The 24,458-nt window shown below is 36.0% G+C and overlaps 1 protein-coding gene across 2 annotated transcripts in view; it reads right to left on the minus strand.

The window, feature by feature from the left end:
* Positions 1-23,671, minus strand: part of Gb (solute carrier family 7 member genderblind) — a 128,597-nt gene extending 104,926 nt beyond the window's left edge. The window contains exons 1-4 of one of the 2 annotated variants that reach the window (XM_083093538.1): positions 23,585-23,671; positions 23,124-23,476; positions 22,790-23,012; positions 22,606-22,721 (exon numbers count right to left, since the gene is read on the minus strand). In XM_083093538.1, coding sequence (XP_082949664.1) covers positions 22,606-22,721; positions 22,790-23,012; positions 23,124-23,304 — 520 coding nt within the window. In that variant the 5' untranslated portion in view covers positions 23,305-23,476; positions 23,585-23,671. Of the gene's footprint in view, positions 1-22,605; positions 22,722-22,789; positions 23,013-23,123 lie in introns of both variants that reach the window. The other variant, XR_014437694.1, reaches the window with a different exon arrangement.
* Between the last annotated feature and the right edge of the window lie 787 nt (positions 23,672-24,458).

Consider the following 24,458-nt stretch of genomic DNA (forward strand, 5'->3'; position numbering starts at 1 on the left):
AACGATATCGTGGCGCGGGAGACCGCGCCTGGCGCCCAATATCGCCCTTATTCTCGGAGAACTGTGAGATACCGTACGCTACTGTATTTTGAGATACCGTTTTTTTTTCTGTAAACCAGCTATTCTCTCTATCGGCTAAAATTGCACGCCGCCTCCTCCGGATCGGCATTCCCGAGGCGGACAAAGGCGTTGCAAGATGTACCCCTCATAGCGCAACAAATCAAACACCTGCCAAATTAATGCTAGGTCGCGAACTTCGAAATAGATTTTCTTTGTTAAGGCCGAGAGAGACCGAACATACTATGTATGCGCATCAAAATATATAAATAAAATCTCATGTCGGCTCTAAGCACGTAAATTTCGAAGTCGGTGATCCTGTTATGGTCACCGATTACTGTAACCCGAATAAAGTAAATTGGGTAAAAGGGAGAATTGTGCGCGAAATAGTACTGAATATAACTTATTGTGTAGCAATCGACTCCGACACAGTTTGGAAGCGACATTATAATCAGATGCGAGCTTGCGGCGAAGAAGCCGGAAACAATTTAAATAATCAATCGATGGCAAGAAATGTTCAACCCGCGGAGAATAAAACAGACGAAAACGCGGACATTGTATTACGTCGATCTGAACGTATTAAAAACAGAACTGCTACAGAAGCTTAAATTTTCGTAAACGTATTTTAGAAATCGGGGGAGGATGCTGTATTGGTATAGCATGAAAGCACATTCTCTCCCGCTTTCGCGGTTAGAGGCTGTATGTATACGGCGTGATAATGCGTAAGCACCCACTACGCGGGGAGTAAATTGTCGAATTGCTATAAGCACGGCAGTGTCGTGTTGGCAGGCTTTCGCTCACCTTTCTGTCTAATAAATAAGAGGTTATTAATTAATTACCATTCGCGCTCATTTAATCCTTACCCCGGTTACTACAATCATCATAATCACAAACTTTGTCATTATTATTTTATGAATAGTGAAAAAACAAAAGATAAAAAAAAACCCAATCAAATATATAAATGTACAATACTCTTGTAAAAAAATATCAAGATCACAAATCGTAACATGCAAAAAAAAAAACATCATATACTATAGTTATAATATGAAAAATACATTAAAATAATATTTTTTGTAAATTTCTCAAAATTAAAATAAAAAATTGGCTTAAAATAATAACAATTATAAAATTGTAAAATTGACACATAACAGTCAAAGCGCAATGGGAGCGCAAAAAAAAAAGAAAACCTCTATTTATTGGTATATTTCAAGACATTTACTTTCTTAAAAAAAAAATATATATATATATATACAGGGCGATCCCGAAAAACGATCCGTCTATAAAATGACGTATTCCTGATACCATTCTAAGACAATTTTTCCTTTACCAAAATTTAATTTGATGTGTAGTTTTTGAATTATTAAAGGAAGTAGTTAACGTATGACGGGTCGAATACAAGAGGCAGGCAAGGGTGGCGCGATTCACCGTCAGACGCGGGTGCTTACGCGGGGCGCCTGCTGCGATCAGCTGGTCGCTATACACATACAGACACACATGCGAACACATACATTCTCTCTCTGCCTGCCTGTCTGTCTGTCTCTCTCTCTCTCTCTCTCTCTCTCTCTCTCTCTCTCTCTCTCTCTCTCTCTCTCTCTCATTCGCTCACTCACCTGTAATTTTTTTTTTTTTTTTACGAGAGAGGGGAAAATGCATTTTATGCATACCCACCGGTCGATCCAGTGAGTTATGTGGGACTCGAATACCAAGTCGAATTACCAACTCGGTACTCCCTACCCACTAAAAACCCCTCTCTTTTCACGAATTTCCTTTGACACACTGTCCCTCTGACTTCCCGAGATCTGTTTTCACATAACGTCAAAAAATAGTTATCATTACCTTGTTCGATGACTTTTGATGTATTCCTGTAATTGCTTGAAGGAGAAATGAATTTTCCGATAGATCGTACGTTCTCAAATTTAACGTAGATATCACGTTGCAAAGGACAAGAAATCCACACTAAATTATTAACTGAAAGTTTTTCTTCTTTCATGAACTGTATTCTTTTATAAACTTTAACGTAATCACATTTATTTACTCACTCGATGAGACGAGAAATTTACTAATGACTCTATTACTAATCACTATTAATCACTGTCGAATAATAACTGTTGGCGATTAAAAATCATTCGATGAAAGAAACACGCGCGGACACGTTACTACACGACGCGACGACGCGACAATGCGACGATAATTATTCGGCGACTGCAAGCAGTTTTTTGTCATGGTAGGTTACGGTAGATTAATGTACTACTGGCGCTATCGAACGCGATCATGTGTTCGATTGAAGAATGCGGTAAACATTTAACATATTAATATTATTATTATCATGAATGTGTGTGATATCCATACATCGTATGATATCTATTTAAAAATTAATTAGATTAAATAAGTATTCTTAAAATATTTATTACTTTTACTATTATCATGTAAAATATTAATATTAAATATTTATTTAACTATTTTATCTATTCATTTATTTATCTATTTCACCTATTTATTTTTAACTATTTATTATCAATGATCGAAAATCGGTTATTGATAATAAATAGTTAAAAATAAATAGGTGAAATAGATAAATAAATAAATAAATAGATAAAATAGTTAAATAAGTATTTAATATTAATATTTTACATGATAATAGTAAAAGTAATAAATATTTTAAGAATACTTATTTAATCTAATTAATTTTTAAATAGATATCATACGATGTATGGATATCACACACATTCATGATAATAATAATATTAATATGTTAAATGTTTACCGCATTCTTCAATCGAACACATGATCGCGTTCGATAGCGCCAGTAGTACATTAACCTACCGCAACCTACCATGACAAAAAACTGCTTGCAGTCGCCGAATAATTATCGTCGCATTGTCGCTTCGTCGCGTCGTGTAGTAACGTATCCGCGCGTGTTTCTTTCATCGAATGATTTTTAATCGCCAACAGTTATTATTCGACAGTGATTAATAGTGATTAGTGATAGAGTCATTAGTAAATTTCTCGTCTCATCGAGTGAGTAAATAAATGTGATTACGTTAAAGTTTATAAAAGAATACAGTTCATGAAAGAAGAAAAACTTTCAGTTAATAATTTAGTGTGGATTTCTTGTCCTTTGCAACGTGATATCTACGTTAAATTTGAGAACGTACGATCTATCGGAAAATTCATTTCTCCTTCAAGCAATTACAGCAATACATCAAAAGTCATCGCACAAGGTAATGATAACTATTTTTTGACGTTATGTGAAAACAGATCTCGGGAAGTCAGAGGGACAGTGTGTCAAAGGAAATTCGTGAAAAGAGAGGGGTTTTTAGTGGGTAGGGAGTACCGAGTTAGTAATTCGACTTGGTATTCGAGTCCCACATAACTCACTGGATCGACCGGTGGGTATGCATAAAATGCATTTTCCCCTCTCTCGTAAAAAAAAAAAAAAAAATTACAGGTGAGTGAGCGAATGAGAGAGAGAGAGAGAGAGAGAGAGAGAGAGAGAGAGAGAGAGAGAGAGAGAGAGAGAGAGAGAGAGAGAGAGACAGACAGACAGGCAGACAGACAGACAGACAGACAGTCAGACAGAGAGAGAATGTATGTGTTCGCATGTGTGTCTGTATGTGTATAGCGACCAGCTGATCGCAGCAGGCGCCCCGCGTAAGCACCCGCGTCTGACGGTGAATCGCGCCACCCTTGCCTGCCTCTTGTATTCGACCCGTCATACGTTAACTACTTCCTTTAATAATTCAAAAACTACGCTTCAAATCAAATTTTGGTAAAGGAAAAATTGTCTTAGAATGGTGTCAGGAATACGTCATTTTATAGACGGATCCTTTTTCGGGATCGCCCTGTATATATATACAGGGTGACCCATTTTAACTTAGGCAGCCAAATAACTCGAAAAATAAGCACACTACGAAAAAATGTTTAGAATCAAAATTTTGTCATTTCGAGGGGGACGTACAATGACGTTAAAATGAGCCCCCCCACCCCTCCCCCTGGGCGGTGAGGGGGGGCAAGTTTGAAATCTTAAATGGGAACCCCTATTTTTTATTGCATATTCGGAATCTTTGGCTAAAAACACATACAATTTGTCTGAAACATTTTTCTCGATTCATGATAGATGGCGCTGTAATCGACGAAATTCAATTTCTTCGATTTCTCTTACTGAGAACCCATGCTTACGATTCTGCAATAAATTAACAATAAAAATACCACGTTTTCATTGTTAATACTCGAAATTAGTCTTAAAACAAACTTCTCATTATTTTTTATTACTCATTAATTACTTCTCAAGAAACTGCTTTTAGCGTAACCCAGGAACAACGTCGTGGACGTAGCAGTTTTCTGTTCCCTTCGGGGTGCTTGATTAACGTGAGTCCCCTCGCCTCTCACAATTCGGGGTGCTTGAACGTGTGGTAACCCAGCCAGTGAAGGCAAGGTCGTGTGGTGACCCAGCCAGTGAAGGCAAGGTCGTGTGGTGACCCAACCAGTTAAGGCAAGATTGCATTGTTATCAGCTCTCTCCGCATGGAGGAGATGCTCAAAGTGTGCACCATTATTTTCTAAGGATAACAGTAATCGACAGCGAAAGTTACGTTGTACATTTTCTAGCATTAAAGGAGTTATAGCTTCACAAGCTCTTCTTATTCTTTCCATCATATTCAATCTTGTCGTTGGAGCTTTACTATACACTGCATCTTTAACGTATCCCCATAAAAAGAAATCAAGGGGGTTCAAATCCGGTGATCTCGGAGGCCACAGAACTGGTCCACCCCGCCCTATCCACCGATTTGGGAACCTTTGATTCAAAAACATCCGTACAATACGAGCATAATGAGCAGGAGCACCATCTTGTTGATACCATAAATTTAGTCTAACTGCAAGGGGAACATTCTCTAGGTATGCTGGCAAATCATTTTCGAGGAATTCTAAATACATTGGACTATTAATTGGACGTTCAAAAAAATGAGGTCCAATGACTTGGCCATTGCAAATGCCTACCCATACATATAAACTCCAACGATGTTGATTAAGCACCTCACGATACCAATGTGGATTTTCTGGTGACCAATAGTGGCAATTATGCCTATTGAGACTACCATTGCTGATGAATGTTGCTTCATCACTGAAACAAACATTACTAAAAAAATCTGGATTCTGATCTAACATCTCAAGAGCCCATCTACAAAATTGTACTCTGAGTACGTAGTCGGCCTCACTTAATTCCTGTACCAGAGTAATATGATACGGATGGTAATTGACTGATCGTAACAATCTATGTGCCGTAGTTTGAGGGATTCCCAGTTCTCGTTCTATTTGACGGGTACTAATATGGGGATTTTGATGAACCATAGCCAAAACTGCGAGCAATCTAGGGTCATTATTATTATGAAGTCTATTCCTTCGCCTTTCGCGATGAAGTGGATTATTACGAGATCTCCTTTCAATGTTTATAATTTGTTGATCAGTAGGATGGCGGCGATTTGGGAATCGCTCCGCATAAGTACGGGCAGTAAGTCTGTAATTTCTACCACATTCGCCAAAGGTTATAAGAATATCGACTACTTCTGTAGGCGTATAATTTGCCATTTTACCAGAATTTTATCAGAGTACAAATGTTAAAAAAATACATAAACACTTGTGACTTTGGCACTAAATGGACAAAATTTTGGAGGGATACTTAGAGGAACTCCATCAGATGGAAAGTCCAAAATGTCTCGGTACTTTGGACCATTCAAGTTGCCTAAAGGGCAGGTTACGCTAAAAGCAGTTTCTTGAGAAGTAATTAATGAGTAATAAAAAATAATGAGAAGTTTGTTTTAAGACTAATTTCGAGTATTAACAATGAAAACGTGGTATTTTTATTGTTAATTTATTGCAGAATCGTAAGCATGGGTTCTCAGTAAGAGAAATCGAAGAAATTGAATTTCGTCGATTACAGCGCCATCTATCATGAATCGAGAAAAATGTTTCAGACAAATTGTATGTGTTTTTAGCCAAAGATTCCGAATATGCAATAAAAAATAGGGGTTCCCATTTAAGATTTCAAACTTGCCCCCCCTCACCGCCCAGGGGGAGGGGTGGGGGGGCTCATTTTAACGTCATTGTACGTCCCCCTCGAAATGATAAAATTTTGATTCTAAACATTTTTTCGTAGTGTGCTTATTTTTCGAGTTATTTGGCTGCCTAAGTTAAAATGGGTCACCCTGTATATATATATATATATATATATATATATATATATATATATATATATATATATATATATACAGGGTGAGCCATTTTAATTAACGCACGCAATTATTTCGGAAACAAAGCATTTTAGAGAAAAATGTTTCAGACAAAAGTTTTATGGTTTCGAGGGGGCCATAAGATGGTATCATTGGTTTGACACTGAAGAATCATTTGAAGGTCACGTGAAGGTCACTTCAATTTTTTTAAATGAAACACCCTATATATTTTTGCACACTCTTGTAGCTTATCTCGAGAGCTTTCCAAAACAATATAATTAAGTACCTTTTCGTTAAGTACTTTTTGAGTTATGAGGCTTGAAATAATTTCTTAATTTTACATAAACCGTAAAATATCTTGTAAAATATTCATTTTTCGATTATCTTACCTTAATACTTTTACGTACAAAATAATGAGAGGAATCAATTGGTCTAAAGAAAACACATAGTTGTTTTGAAGAAAAAATATGTAATTTGCAATTAACAATTCCATATTTTTTCTTAAAAACAACTATGTGTTTTCTTTACACCAATTGATTCCTCTCATTATTTTGTACGTAAAAGTATTAAGGTAAGATAATCGAAAAATGAATATTTTACAAGATATTTTACGGTTTATGTAAAATTAAGAAATTATTTCAAGCCTCATAACTCAAAAAGTACTTAACGAAAAGGCACTTAATTATAGTGTTTTGGAAAGCTCTTGAGATAAGCTACAAGAATATGTAATGACAAATGGTAGGTTCCATTTAAGAAATTGAAGGTGACCTTCATGTGACCTTCAAATAACTCTTCAAGGTCAAACCAATGATACCATCTTATGGCCCCCTCGAAACCATAAAACTTTTGTCTGAAACATTTTTCTCTAAAATGCTTTGTTTCCGAAATAATTGCGTGCGTTAATTAAAATGGCTCACCCTGTATATATATATATATATATATATATATATATATATATATATATACAGGGTGTTCTAAAAAGATATGTCAAAAATTTAAGGAGATATTCCTCACACCTGAAGGATGAAAAAATGTTACATGGACATAGGTGCAGAAATGCTTATTTCAGGAGTTATGTTGAAAATACTGTTAGCTGTATTACTTACACAAGGAAAAATTTAGGATTAATTATTGTGGACGACAATCGTTTAATTAGGCTTATTTACATTTGGCTTTAATGTGACCTTGAGTATGTTACAATAAATGTTGAAAATGTTCACCATTTTCCTGAATACAAGCAGTGACACATCGACGCATCGATTCACGGACACGTTCAAAAATGCCACCAGTGCGTGATATTCAAGATCGTCGTGACCGTATCACTGCAGGTTGCGAGACAATCCGCTGTACGCCAGGCATTTTTGAACGTGTCCGTGAATCGATGCGTCGACGTGTCAATGCTTGTATTCAGGAAAATGGTGAACATTTTCAACATTTATTGTAACATACTCAAGGTCACATTAAAACAAAATGTAAATAAGTCTAATTAAACGATTGTTGTCTACAATAATTAATCCTAAATTTTTCCTTGTGTAAGTAATACAGCTAACAGTATTTTCAACATAACTCCTGAAATAAGCATTTCCGCACCTATGTCCATATAACATTTTTTCATCCTTCAGGTGTAAGGAATATCTCCTTAAATTTTTGACATACCTTTTTAGAACACCCTGTATATACAGGGTGTCCCATTTTAAAAGTTCCACCCTCATAACTTTTCAGGATCAATGTTTGAAGGAAAACGACTCCGATAAAAGTTGTAGGGAACAAAGGGGGCTATCTAATAGTGACCTTGGATTCGACATTAAAGGTCATTTTCAAGGTCATTTGAAGGTCAACTTCCGTTTTTTAAATGGGAACCCCTATTTTTTATTACTTATTCTTGTAGCTTGTTTAATACTAAATTCTCAAATGAAATCCGGGCCCACGCAGGGGGACTTGTCCCGCTCGTGGCGTTTTCGGGCGCTCTCGCCACCGATCGTGCGCGTGCGTCGTCGGATTTACGGGCGAGCGTGTCAGAGCTCATACGGCCGTGCATGAGATAACACGCGTACGAATATTGTCAATCTTTCAACAAGTTCATTAAATATATAGCCACTAAAGATTATTGGTGTGAGTTATATCCAGTATTGAGCCCCACCCTAATGCAAGAGAGAGAACGCAAGGTTCTACCGTATAATCGCGAAGCAATTTTACCGCGAAGCTATACGGAGGGCACACGCCTGTAAATCGAATCGTTAACAAACTGGTCCTTCGAGCCGGATAGTTAAGGCATTCAGCGGGCTCAGTGCAGGTAATTTCTTCAACAAGTTGTTCGAGAAATACTGTTGGAAGCAAGCACGTGTCTCAGTGACGACATAAGCTACAGAATCAGGCTCGATCGCTAGAGTTTTTGGACGTTCGCCGAAAGGAAAGAGCCACACGAGGCGAGCGGCATATCAGGTTACAACGGGCGATTTACCGAGCTCCCGTCCTTCGCAAGCAGTCCTGAGCCCCTCTGCTGAGGAGAGGTTCCAAGCATCATTCGTCGGGGCAGTTACTATCAAAGCAGAGGGCATTCCGGGAGGAAGACCGAGCTACAGAAGGTGCAACGCGTTGACGAGAACAACGACCGGCAGGCGCCATTGAGGATAAAGGAAGCCGCCCGGCATAATCGGCCCAGTTTTTTACCGTCCCAAGGGAGGTGGAAAAACAGCGCATTTCCGAATCACGCATTTTCACATAGGTAAGGGTAGTGTAGTACTCTTTAGTGTTTGTTGCCAACCAGATTCAAATATTTGCTCGTCTACAAAATGCCTAACTACGAAAATTTCGCTGCGCTTAAAAAACAGCGCACAATTATTAAAGCATCGTGTACGCGGATAAAAACATACGTCGAGTCCGTGGCCGCGGTAAACCCTACGGTTATTGTTCAAATTGAGGAGCATAAATCGAAATTAGAATATTATTGGTCGGAATATAACACCGTACAAACGCAATTAGAAATTCAAGATGAAGCTGAAGGCGATGATCGCGCGGCATTCGAGGAAGCGTTTTACGCCGTGTCAGCGAAAATTCGAGAGTTATTACGTCCGTCGGGCCCTTGCGCGCCACTGCGATCTCACCGTCTACCATTTCCGGAAGTATCCGATGCGGCTAATCGGATACGTTTACCTAAATTAAATTTGCCATCATTTTCCGGAAGATACGACGAGTGGTTTCAGTTCTACGACACGTTCGCGTCGGTCATCCATTCCAACGCGTCGCTCAGTCGTATACAAAAGTTCCAATATTTAAAGGCGTCCGTTACCGACGATGCTAGCAGCGTGATCGGCTCGCTAGAGCTTTCGGATGCGAATTATGATGTGGCATGGACGCTTCTCAAGGAGTGATATGACAATAAGCGAGTTATCGTGCAAAATCATATTAAAGCCATTTTGGAATTACCAACTATGTCGAAAGAAAATTATGCGGAATTAAGACAAATCGCAGACGGCGCAACGAAACATTTAAACGCTCTAAAGGCGATGAAGCGTCCCGTTTCTCAATGGGACGATATTTTAATACACGTTCTGTGTGCGAAATTAGACGCGCTCACGTTGCGTGAATGGCAGTTATCCTTAACAAGTAGCGAAATACCCACTCTAGAGCAATTCTTCAAATTTATCACGCATCAATGCCAAATGCTCGAGACTACGAATAAATCTAATCATGCAAGCGCCAAAATCCCCGTCGCGAAGTCAAATACTAAGCGTCAAACGGCATGCGTTGCTACCATTAAACAAAAATGTAATTATTGCAAGGGAGAGCACTCAATATACTATTGCAAAGATTTTCTCGCGCTTCCGGTTTCTCAGAGAATTGCAGAAATACGCTCGCGTAAAATTTGTCTCAACTGCCTGCGCTCCACCACTCATACCTATAACAAATGCACCTCCGGGGGATGCAAAACGTGCCAGGCGAAACATAACACGTTGCTTCATGCGGCGCCCAACCCTACGCAATCGTCAACCAATTCTGACGCCGTAGAGAAGGACAACGGCAATTCAAAAATCACAAGTACTTCGACGGTATTAGCGACGCATGCCGCCGGGTACAAGGATAACATTATATTATCAACGGCCGTTGTGCATGCCCATGATCAATTCGGAAACTTAAGGTCCTGCCGAGTATTATTAGATTGCGGATCCCAGGCGAACTTTATATCGAGGCAATTCTTGTCGAAGCTTGGCCTTTCCTCGCGATCGTTAAATATAGCCATTTCCGGCGTAAACGGAACCGTCGCTACAGCCACGCAAGTAACGCAAGTAAAACTCCAATCACGAATAGATGCATATAGTGCCACAATTGATTGCATAGTCACCGATCGAGTGACAGAAAGACTTCCCGGTGTTACGTTAAAGCGTAAGAATTTTGAATTTCCGCGTAATATTAAACTGGCCGACCCGCAATTTCACGTGTCATCTGACATTGACATTCTAATAGGAGCCGAGATATTTTGGGATCTTTTGTGCGTAGGACAGATCTCGTCCTCTGATAAACATCCCAAGCTGCAGAAAACAAGATTCGGGTGGATATTGGCAGGGCGAAAATTCGACTTAAGCGGCACTCAACCAAATGGTTGCATTCCTTTCATGCAACCATTACCAATGAGCAATTGCATGATCAGTTAAATAAGTTTTGGCAATTGGACGATTCGGTCGCTCCCGGTCGTAACTTTATTCCTGAGGAGAATTACGTCGAGCAACATTTCTTGAGTAACACATATCGAAACTTGAAAGGCAGATACGTGGTTATGCTTCCCGTAAAGCAGCAAGTTCTTTGTAAATTAGGGGATTCAAAAAATACTGCAATGTCGCGTCTCAAGAGCCTCGAAAATCGTTTCAAGCGACAGCCCGAATTGAAGAGGCGTTATAAAGGTTTCATAGATGAATATATATCGTTAGGCCACATGCGAAAAATAAGCTCAGAATCCGACGGGAACTTAACCTCCTTTTATCTACCGCATCATTGCGTTTTTAAGGCTAATGATAAAATGTCGAAAATTCGTGTCGTCTTTGACGCCTCATGCAAAACTACCACGGGCATATCTCTGAATGACGCGCTCATGGTAGGACCGGTAGTACAACAAGATTTAATATCCATATTAATTCGATTCCGATTTTTCAGTTGTGTTTAGCGCAGACATAATAAAAATGTACAGACAAGTTATGGTGGATCCTTCTCAAACACATCTACAGAGAATTCTGTGGCGAAATGATCCCGCCGACAAGGTCGACGTATACAAACTATTGACCATCACCTATGGCACGTCATCGGCCTCTTACCTAGCTACCAGATGCCTCAATTACCATGCGGATCAGTACGCTTCCGAATACCCGGTCAGGGCGAGGGAAGTCAAACGTGGATTTTATGTTGACGATTTCCTGTCCGGCGCGGACACCCTTCGTGAGGCGACGATTATAAGAGATGAAATAATAGAACTACTAGAGCTAGGGTCCTTTAAACTTAGTAAGTGGGCGTCCAATTGCCCTGATCTCCTTAAAAATATAAAGGACAGAGATAACGAACTAGTTACCATTCACGACGATGCCGAATCATGCATCTTAGGAATTCATTGGAATCAGGACAAAAATGTTTTCCATTTCTCGTACCATGCCGATTCAAATAAAGGAGCCATCTCTAAGCGTGTCATTTTATCCGAGGTATCTAAATTGTTTGATCCGCTGGGTCTTCTCGGACCCATTATCGTAATCGCTAAGCTAATTCTTCAGAACCTCTGGAAATCGGGCATCCATTGGGATGAATCGGTACCGCAGGAAATACATACAAGTTGGTTAAAGCTCAAATCGCAAATACCGTCGATAGATCAACTAAGAATTTCGAGATGCACCAAATTCAGTTCGAATTTGCAGTCCGTGCAATTACACGGCTTTTGTGATGCTAGTCAAAACGCATACGGCGCTTGCGTATATGTACGCACCGTCATCGGTCCGCAGAAGTGCCGGTCCGAGCTGCTTTGTTCTAAATCTCGCGTGGCACCCCTCAAGGCGTTGTCGTTGCCGCGCCTTGAGCTTTCAGCAGCAGTGCTGTTAGCTTATTTAATAAGTAAAATAAAAAATTCATTGGAGGCACCCGTACAGGTATTCCTATGGTCCGACTCTACTATAGCACTCAGTTGGATAGCCTCGGCTTCTCGAAATTGGTCAGTATTTGTCGCCAATAGAGTGGGCGAAATACAAAGGCTAACGCAAATCGAAGATTGGCGCCACATTCCTTCTTCGGATAATCCCGCCGATATTCTATCACGCGGGACATACCCCCACGAGTTAATCACGTCGAATTTATGGTGGCATGGTCCACATTTCTTGAATTTCTCCGAGGAACACTGGCCCTCCGGAAAATTTGCTCATCCAAGGGATATGCCCGAGCAGAAAAGAACAATCGCAGTGGTAAAAATCGAGCAGTGCCTAGTTAACGAACTACTAAACAAATACTCTAACTTAAATAAAATCTGTCGAATTATTGCATACTGCATGAGATTTTTCAAGCGGCGTCGGCCAGTTCCTCCAACCAAGGTAGTTCTTTTTGCCGAAATATCTTTCGCGCTTGAAATAATCTGTAAAACCGTGCAAAAACAAGTCTTCGCGAATGAGTATGAATTGCTTAAACTAGGAACGTCCATTAAACCAAACAGTTGATTGCTATCATTATCCCCATTTATGAATGAAGATGGCTTAATAAGAGTAGGTAGCAGATTGAAAAATTCAGATTTAGACTTCGATGCATGCCATCCTATATTATTGCCGCGCAATCACGATTTAACGCGAAAGATAATAAGAGAAGACCATATTCGTAACATACACGCCGGAACGCAACCTACCATGGCTGCAGTTAGGCAACGATTTTGGCCGTTGTCGTTGCGTTCAGCTACAAGAAAGGTAATTCAAGAATGTGTTATTTGCTTCAAGGCGAAGCCGCGACAATCCGAGGCTCTGATGGGATCGCTACCCGCTAGTCGCGTCAAAATTTCTAGGCCGTTTGCGCATTGCGGGGTAGATTATGCCGGCCCAGTCGTGTTGCGCGAGGGCAAGAGACGCAATGCTCGAAACCACAAGGCATATATAGCTATATTTATATGTTTTGCGACCAAAAAAAAACATAGTTGTTTTTAAGAAAAAATATGTAATTTGCAATTAACAATTCCATATTTTTTCTTAAAAACAACTGTGTGTTTTCTTTACACCAATTGATTCCTCTCATTATTTTGTACATAAAAGTATTAAGGTAAGATAATCGAAAAATGAATATTTTACTAGATATTTTATGGTTTATATAAAATTAAGAAATTATTTCAAGCCTCATAACTCCAAAAGTACTGAATGAAGAAATACTTTATTATAGTGTTTTGGAAAGCTCTCGAGATAAGTTACAAGAAGAAGTAATAAAAAATAGGGGTTCCCATTTAAAAAACGGAAGTTGACCTTCAAATGACCTTAAAAATGACCTTTAATGTCGAATCCAAGGTCACTATTAGATAGCCCCCTTTGTTCCCTACAACTTTTATCCGAGTCGTTTTCCTTCAAACGTTGATCCTGAAAAGTTATAAGGGTGGAACTTTTAAAATGGGACACCCTGTATATTCAAATTATATTCGCTTCTTTAAAATATATACATCAAACATGAATGTTTGCCCATTTTTTTATTCATCTTCAGCGTAACTTTCATATTAATGTTAATACATCGGATAATAATATATAAAATTATATTAATCATTTTGCAATCACATGCACAAAGCTAAACAGAAAGATTACAATACTGCTCAATATAATCTGGTGAGGACATTCCGCCGAAAAGTTTTGTCCGTTATACTAATGCTAATTCATAAAGTGCTTTGACATAGTAAATCCCGATCTATTCATTGTGTTTACATAGAATAAAACAAGAATGCAGAGAGCTATTAAACAGAAAGAGACAGTCAGGAAATGACTCACCAGAACCTGCGTTTAATCTGCACAAATTAATTGATGACAATAGAATGCCATTGCCATTTCTCTGTGTTCCTGCCTTATTCCGATTGTATTATTATTCTGATTGTGTTATTATTCCGATGTAAAAATAATAAATGTATCAAAACTTATTAATATAATAAATAGAACTCTTCAGAGGAATATACTCACTAGATTATTGCTGAATGTAGCATTATAATTTTTCTGTTTAATTTTATCCATGTCGATTACGAAATAATCAATATAATTTTATGTATTATTATTCGATATTTTTTTAACATTAATATAAAAGTTATACTAAAGATAGGGAGACCTGAAAATGGAAACGATCGTTTGATTTGATATATTTCAAAGCAAGCGAATATTTTAAAATATATAAATATGTAAAAAAGGTGTTTTTTCTTCTCTATTGTACTCCAACCATGCTTTAGCTCTTACTTACCAATTTTATTATTTCATAATTGAAACTTCTTAAAATTGTGATAAAAAAATTCTAAAATCGGAATCATATTCAACATCAAAAAGAAGCTGCGGAAAGTAACTTATATGATCTTATTCTTATTTTAAAGAGGTTATTTTTTGTTGAATTGTGTAATCAATGAATTGTATAATCAAATAAAAGTAAAGTCTAAAAGAATAGGATAACACAAATCATACTAAATAAGGAAAACATTCTAATGCTATACTAAAACATTGCAATTTTTAGCGAAATTGATTTATTATAAGAAACACTAATGAAAAACCGCAAAAACTATTTTATTTAAAAAATTATCTTTTAAGAAAACTCCATATTATTTTTTCAATAGAGAAAGAATATCGAGATCTAATTATTGTAACGCAAAATGATCGCAAAATGACTATAAAACAGAATTGAGAAATCAGAAATACAATAGCACACGTAACTCAATAATCTAATAATACATTGTAAAGTGTACACAGAGAGATTTCTAATAATCTGATAATATAACATACTTAATGATAATAAGTATTGATTGCAACATGTGCAATTGGTAATGAATAACAAAACCTCTCCTATTTAATTAAAGTAATAAATATAAAATCCAGAACTGGACGATCATGCTTTTTGCATTAGCAAAAGCAAGTATTGTCTAGTGTAACATATCAGATTTAATCTTGTAACGATGCACTCCCAGTGCATGTTACTTTTCCCGGCGAACATCAGCCGGAAGCTGCCGCCCGGAAAACATCCGCCGGGCAGGGGCAGGGGCGCGCCGCGTCGCGCCGATTAAACCGTTAATTTCGAACCGATCAACGGCCGAAGCCGTCAGCAAGCCACGCCGACGACAGCCGAGAGCGCCCGAAGAGCCCTGGGTGAGAACCCCCGCGCCCGGCTCCGCCGCGCTCCACCGAGCGGATCCGTTCCGCACCGTTTTTCCGTCGCTCGGTGGGGGCACCCCGTTTTTACGCCGGCGCGGGATTAATTACCAGGGGTATAAAAAGGCCCTCGGCGTTATCTCGGCACCCAGATTCCAGATTCCGCTTGCGATAGCAAGTACGATCCGAACCTAGAACCGATCCTCGAAGACGCTTAAAGCTCTGAACAGAAGGTGGAGCGAACTCCTCCTCAGCCGAGCACTCTCGGTTTCAGGCTACGGCTAAAGATCTAGAATTGCATCTTGATTCCGCCAGAAAGAATATTGGAGCGATCTCCGATATTATCGAGTGTTCTCGATTACGGCAAAAGATCCCGCCGCCGCACCGCCGTTGCAAACAATTTCCGAGGTAGAGAGAAGAGCTACCCCCGACGAGCTGTTCTCGTCGGCACGGCGCATCCCCGCGAACTTCCATCTACGCGTATCAATCAATTATTAACCGAACCAGAATAAGAGCACGTGCGATAACGACGCTAAGACCGCGCGTCAAAATACGGCACAAAAACTTCGGCGCGCATCGCGTAACGTCACGCGGTCATTGACCGCACGCCTATAATAGAATAGATCGGCGGAACAGCTGATAGGATTTTTCTGCCTCGCGCGAAACCCTTTAACACATTCCGTTTTCCGCGGCGATTAAACTAAGATCGAACATTTATACCGCGCACTCCCGCCGAATATTAAACAGTTAATACATTCATACTGCACATTCGCACCGCATCTTAATACTGTACAAAACACCGCATACCGTACATTTATATTGCACTTTCGCACCACATATTTATATCGTACGATCGCACCGCACCCCGTGTATTTGTACTGCACACTCACAGCTTTCATTCACACAACATACAAGACACGCTTGTACTTTCACACACACACACACACACACACACGTTCATTTTTGTTTTTGTACCCACTCAACACGTGAATAAATCATTTCTTTTATTTTCTGACTTAAACACCGAGAGTCATTCTTAAGCTTGCCTACAAGAAAACCGAATCCTGATCGCGGCTGCGATTATCCGCCGGCGTGCGCGGAGGTCGTCCGTAACAATCTCATTTTTCAATTTTTATTAAAATCATATTTCTTGTTTTTTTAAAGTTATATCTTTTTTTTTCTATTATTTCATAGAATTTTACTCCTTTCAAAACATAAAAATTTAAGAGATAATAATAAATTAATTTCCACACAAATAAAAAGACTTTACTTTTTAAAATAAAGACGAACATCATTTATCAAGTGATATTTTTTTATTTAAAAAAAATAAAAAGTATTTATTTGTGCTTATGTTCTACTTAAAAATAATTATTAAATAATAAATTATAAACAGTTACAAAAAGTTATAAAAAGAACACCCTGTATATATATATATATATATATATATATATATATATATATATATATATATGTATATATATATATATATATATATATATATATATATGTATATATATATATATATATATATATATATATATATATATATATATATATATATATATATGTATATATATACAGGGTGAGCCATTTTAATTAACGCACGCAATTATTTCGGAAACAAAGCATTTTAGAGAAAAATGTTTCAGACAAAAGTTTTATGGTTTCGAGGGGGCCATAAGATGGTATCATTGGTTTGACACTGAAGAGTCATTTGAAGGTCGCGTGAAGGTCACTTCAATTTTTTTAAATGGAACACCCTATATATTTTTGCACACTCTTGTAGCTTATCTCGAGAGCTTTCCAAAACACTATAATTAAGTACCTTTTCGTTAAGTACTTTTTGAGTTATGAGGCTTGAAATAATTTCTTAATTTTACATAAACCGTAAAATATCTTTTAAAATATTCATTTTTCGATTATCTTACCTTAATACTTTTACGTACAAAATAATGAGAGGAATCAATTGGTCTAAAGAAAACACATAGTTGTTTTGAAGAAAAAATATGTAATTTGCAATTAACAATTCCATATTTTTTCTTAAAAACAACTATGTGTTTTCTTTACACCAATTGATTCCTCTCATTATTTTGTACGTAAAAGTATTAAGGTAAGATAATCGAAAAATGAATATTTTACAAAATATTTTACGGTTTATGTAAAATTAAGAAATTATTTCAAGCCTCATAACTCAAAAAGTACTTAACGAAAAGGTACTTAATTATAGTGTTTTGGAAAGCTCTCGAGATAAGCTACAAGAGTGTGTAAAAATATATAGGGTGTTCCATAAAAAAATTGAAGTGACCTTCACGTGACCTTCAAATAACTCTTCAGTGTCAAACCAATGATACCATCTTATGGCCCCCTCGAAACCATAAAACTTTTGTCTGAAACATTTTTCTCTAAAATGCTTTGTTTCCGAAATAATTGCGTGCGTTAATTAAAATGGCTCACCCTGTATATACAGGGTGATTCATATAAAGTGACCGATGTAAATATTAGCTAAAGTTGAAGAGCTATGAAAAAATTTTTATACTAAAAGATGTTTGACACAGAGGGGACATCGTATGGTACAAACGATATTTTTATAGATGAAGGCATTAAAGAGATTTCAAGATCAACTTAATTTTTTTAAATGGAACCCCCTATTTTTTATTACATATTCTTGTAGCTCATCTCGAGAGCTTTCTAAAACATTATAATTAAGGGGATCCTAAAGTCGACTTTTTTACCGACAAAATTCGAAGAATCAGTTCGGTCACTTATCTTTTTATTGGCTACACAGATCGATAAATCCTTTTCCACAATTAAAGTACTAAGAATAACGAAGTGCGGACGCTATAACTTCATGCAAAAAACCAAGAAAAGTTACTTATAATTGTGTTAATTACAGTCGTGTTACCGACTTTTTGCATCACGTCGTAACAATATTGCTTTAATATATAAGTTTTGCAGTTTGTCTGTGTAAAAGACACAGCGTCCGCACTTGGGATAACATGAAAGAATAATACAGAAGTAAAAGAAATGATCTTAGAAGCTTGTATAAAAAGATAAATGATCGAACTGTTTAGTGTACGTGCGTGCGTGTACAGTATCGATATCAAAGGAGTAAAATCAAACAAAATTAGTTGACGGATAGCATGATAGAGGGCATTGCCATCTAAACTTTTATCGACAAGGACAGACAAAATCGTTTTTTCTCTTTCCCTCTTTCATGCCTGTGATAATAGTTTATACATATACGCATTATTATTATTGCACTCCTTCGTATTTTTTCTTTCGTTTTCTCGATCATATGCTCATTCTAATTGTTAATTGCAAATTACATTTTTTTTTTCGAAACAATTTTGTGTTTTCTTTACACCAATTGATTCCTCTCATTATTTTGTACATAAAAGTATTAAGGTAAGATAATCGAAAAATGAATATTTTACTAGATATTTTATGGTTTATGTAAAATTAAGAAATTATTTCAAGCCTTATAACTCGAAAAGTACTTGATGAAAACTAACTTAATTATAGTGTTTTAGAAAGCTCTCGAGATGAGCTACAAGAATATGTAATAAAAAATAGGGGGTTCCATTTAAAAAAATTAAGTTGATCTTGAAATCTCTTTAATGCCTGCATCTATAAAAATATCGTTTGTACCATACGATGTCCCCTTCTGTGTCAAACATCTTTTGGTATAAAAATTTTTTCATAGCTCTTCAACTTTAGCGAACATTCACATCGGTCACTTTATATGAATTACCCTGTATATACAGGGTGTTCGGAAATTCAATCGACAAATTTTCAGAGATTGTCGGGGGCACCATAAGAATCATTTTTTGCAAATGAACCTCGGAAACGTGTCATTACATCGCTACGACATACGGAGTGTTCGAAAGAGTCGAGACCTCGAAATATCATAAAAAAATAGAAGTTTTACAAAAAATTGTTTCAAACAAAAGTTGTAGGGTGTAAAAAGGTCTATTTACTGGCGCCATGTGTTTGACCTTGGATGGCGTCGCGAAGGTCATGACAAGGCCATCTTGAATTTTTGAAATGAAACCCTCCACTTTTTATTGCATATTCTTGTAGCCCTTCTCGAGACCTTTTCAAAGCACTAATTTTACTAACTTTAAGTAAGCCGTTTCGAAGTTATCGAGCTTTTCATGGTAAGATGTCTCGCCCACGAAGGCAAGAGTTTCAAACAAAAGTTGTATGGTTTCAAGGGGGACATAAGATGGTGCCATTAGTTTGACCTTGAAGAGTCACCTGAAGGTCACCTCCAACTTTTTAAATGGAACATTCTATATGCTTTTGCATATTCTTGTAGCTTATCTCGAGAGCTTTCCAAAACACTATAATTAAGTACCTTTTCGTTAAGTACTTTTTGAGTTATGAGGCTTGAAATAATTTCTTAATTTTACATAAACCGTAAAATATCTTGTAAAATATTCATTTTTCGATTATCTTACCTTAATACTTTTATGTACAAAATAATGAGAGGAATCAATTGGTGTAAAGAAAACACATAATTGTTTCGAAGAAAAAATATGTAATATGTAATTTGCAATTAACAATTACATATTTTTTCTTAAAAACAACTGTGTGTCTTCTTTACACCAATTGATTCTTCTCATTATTTTGTACCTAAAAGTATTAAGGTAAGATAACCGAAAAATGAATATTTTACAAGATATTTTAGTTTATGTAAAATTAAGAAATTATTTCAAGCCTCATAACTCGGAAAGTACTTAATGAAAACTAACTTAATTATAGTGTTTTGGAAAGCTCTCGAAATGAGCTGTAAGTATATGCAAGAGCGTATAGGGTGTCCCATTTAAAAAGTTGGAGATGACCTTCACGTGACTTTCAGCTGACTCTTCAAGGTCAAACTAATGGCACCGTCTCATGTCCCCCTTGAAACCATATAACTTGTCTAAAACGTTTTTTTCTATAATCAAAATTAAAAAAGTTATTCGGGGTGATCGATTAAAATGGGACACCCTGTATATATATGTATATACAGGGTGAGCCATTTTAATTAACGCACGCAATTATTTCGGAAACAAAGCATTTTAGAGAAAAATGTTTCAGACAAAAGTTTTATGGTTTCGAGGGGGCCATAAGATGGTATCATTGGTTTGACACTGAAGAGTCATTTGAAGGTCACGTGAAGGTCACTTCAATTTTTTTAAATGGAACACCCTATATATTTTTGCACACTCTTGTAGCTTATCTCGAGAGCTTTCCAAAACAATATAATTAAGTACCTTTTCGTTAAGTACTTTTTGAGTTATGAGGCTTGAAATAATTTCTTAATTTTACATAAACCGTAAAATATCTTGTAAAATATTCATTTTTCGATTATCTTACCTTAATACTTTTACGTACAAAATAATGAGAGGAATCAATTGGTCTAAAGAAAACACATAGTTGTTTTGAAGAAAAAATATGTAATTTGCAATTAACAATTCCATATTTTTTCTTAAAAACAACTATGTGTTTTCTTTACACCAATTGATTCCTCTCATTATTTTGTACGTAAAAGTATTAAGGTAAGATAATCGAAAAATGAATATTTTACAAGATATTTTACGGTTTATGTAAAATTAAGAAATTATTTCAAGCCTCATAACTCAAAAAGTACTTAACGAAAAGGTACTTAATTATAGTGTTTTGGAAAGCTCTCGAGATAAGCTACAAGAGTGTGCAAAAATATATATGTTCCATTTAAAAAAATTGAAGTGACCTTCACGTGACCTTCAAATGACTCTTCAGTGTCAAACCAATAATAATACCATCTTATGGCCCCCTCGAAACCATAAAACTTTTGTCTGAAACATTTTTCTCTAAAATGCTTTGTTTCCGAAATAATTGCGTGCATTAATTAAAATGGCTCACCCTGTATATATATATATATATATATATATATATATATATATATATATGTACATATGTGTGTGTATGTGTATGTATATATAAGGGTCTCAAATAGCTTTGGAGATATATGCTGAAAAAGGATAAAAATAATAAATACAACAATTCACGTGAAAAGTCACAAATGTAGATATTATAATTTTACCATGTCATATATGTTTAAGAAGAAATATATTTAATAGAATATATATATTTGTAAACTTTGCTTTGTCTTGCAAAGTACATACGGGGACACCGCATGTTCCGCCCTCCCTACGGGGGGTAACGTATGTGAGTATTGAAATACCTTGATATATAACATTTCGCTTTACTTGGTTCATATGGTTTATATAAATTTGTAACTTTCTATGCGAAGCCAGGTATATTCCACACTTCAGACACGGGTTGGGTTAGGTTATATCTTTCGAAAGTGGAGCCCCTCGATAGGGGGGGGGCGGGTGTCCCCGCATGTATTTTTCAAGACAAAGCAAAGTTTATAAATACATATATTCTATTAAAATTATTTTTGTATTTATTATTTTTATCTTTTTTCAGTCTATATCTCCAAAACTATTTGAGTCCGACCCTTATATTGTATATATATACGAAATTACTCGGGAAGATGTCCCCTATACATATTTAAAAATAAAGCAAATCGGAGAGGAGGCCCCTTTTATGCATAATTACCGAAACTTGTTTATAAACTTGTGTGTAAATTTTTATCAATTACTCCATTTTAAAATAATTAAATATTAATTTGGAAAAGCAATCGTTTTAAATAATGAAAAAAAGTATTTATATGAAAATTCATTGTTATTTTTTAAATTATTGTATCTCAAAAAGAAAAAATAAAATTATGTTAAAAAGAAATAAAAGATATAATTAAGTTAATTTTAGTTGTAAAATATTCTGCTATTAATAATTACAATATAAAATATAATTGTATATATATCTAGATGTACTCATAGATATTGGCTTTTGTGTATATATATTTATATGTAAATATATATAACAAGTATCTCAAATGTAAATATATCTTATGTAGGCTAATATATTTGATAATATGAATAAAATATTGTAATGCTAAAATCTTACATATACTCAGTGCAGCAATTAATCGTACACCATAATCCGGAGTGGCACAATTAGGAAAAAATGGTTGTAGGACATACTGAGCAAAAGTCAGTCCCATAATAGCATTTGTCGTAGGTCTGTAAATGACAATTATATTTGTGTAATAATCTTATCAACAAGATTAATTAAATAAAGATTTACTTACACAAAAATTAAATTAGCAGCCCATAAGTACAAAAATGAAGGTAGCGCACCAAATGCTTCATGAATATAGGCATAATCTCCTCCACTACGAGGTATACTAGTACCTAATTCTGCATAACACAACGCACCAACCATAGAGAGCATACCACATAATATCCATATGATTAAAGATAATCCTACACTGCCCACCTCTTGTATTACTCCTTTTGGTGAGATAAAAATGCCTACAAATATAGTTTAGCATAAACATTTAATGTACATTTAGAAGTATGAAATGTGTCAAAATACATTGATTTAAAAATATGTTTATTAAAAACCTTATAGCTTTAATATACCTGAGCCAAATATAATTCCTAATATAATGGCTATTCCTTCTAAAAGGCCTAACTGCTTTTTCATTTGTATCTTGTTTACAAGTTTTTGTTGATTATTAAGTGGTGAGCGAATAGATCCCTCATCATCAGAGCTTATTAGTTTCATTTCTCTGAGTGTTTCATCAAATACTTCATTCACCATTTTTATAAAGCAATGCCTCAAAAGATATTGAATTTACTCTTTGTTAACAAAATAATTTAAGATTTTCCTTTTTTTTATTGAATATATTAGTAAATATATATCTTCATAGAAAATAAATTTAATATATTTTATTTATATTATTTAAAGATATAATGAAGATTATTCTGTAAACCTTAAAAAACAATATAATAAATATTTAATTCAGGATATTTTACTTAGATTTTTATAGTCATATAATTATTCGATTCTCTTTTTGTGCAAAAAACGGAAAAATAATTACTTAATAATGTAAAATAAGGTTCCTAACCACACACTACACACACAGATTTCTATATATTATATTAGAAACTAGGTCAGTGCTCTAACCATAGACATAGTATATCTAGACTAGAGACCCTCTAATAAGAGACTGGCCATTAGAAAAAAAAACAAGGATGAAACACGACGATGCGCACTCGTTCAATTTTTGAGCCAATCAGCGCGCGACCCATTTTGCAAAAAAAGCAATATGGCTGTTCCCGTCAGTGTATCATTCGTCCTTCGATGCAACATATGCAGTAAGTAGTAAATATAATTAATAAAATAAAATATAATATAAACTAAATATAATTAATGTTGAGACATCATATTGTTTGTTTCATATTGCTTTTTCATTATCATATGTTATTAAATGTTATTTTAAATATAAATGTCATTTTAAATATAAAAGAATCACAAAAAAACGTTATTTTATTTATTCCTGTATTTTATTGTATTTCATTAAATATATATTTAAAATTTTACTGCATTTTCATTCCTTATAATCGAATTTCACTTTAACCCAGTGAGAAATGTTGGTCGAATTTACATCGATTCGACATCCATTCGACATCGATTCGACAAATCATTCGTCGAATCGATGTCGAATCGATGTCGAATCGATTAACATTTCTCACTGGGAAAGTGAGCGCCTGCAAAATGGGTCGCCTTCTGATTGGATCAATCGTCAAAGCTGCTGCCATTATGCGCAATGCTTCACCTTGTTTCTTTACACCATGATCAGATAGAGTGTGCGCATATTGGGTGCATTCAGAAGCACAACCACTCACTGAGCGGCTAAGTAGCAATTGAATGTGATTGGTTTCTATGTTTGAATTCACCAATCACATTCGATT

Source organism: Camponotus vicinus, unplaced genomic scaffold (assembly GCF_025532165.1).
Source record: "Camponotus vicinus isolate PSW18456_S1 unplaced genomic scaffold, iyCamVici1.0 SCAF_3, whole genome shotgun sequence".
NCBI classification, from domain to species: Eukaryota; Metazoa; Arthropoda; class Insecta; order Hymenoptera; family Formicidae; genus Camponotus; species Camponotus vicinus.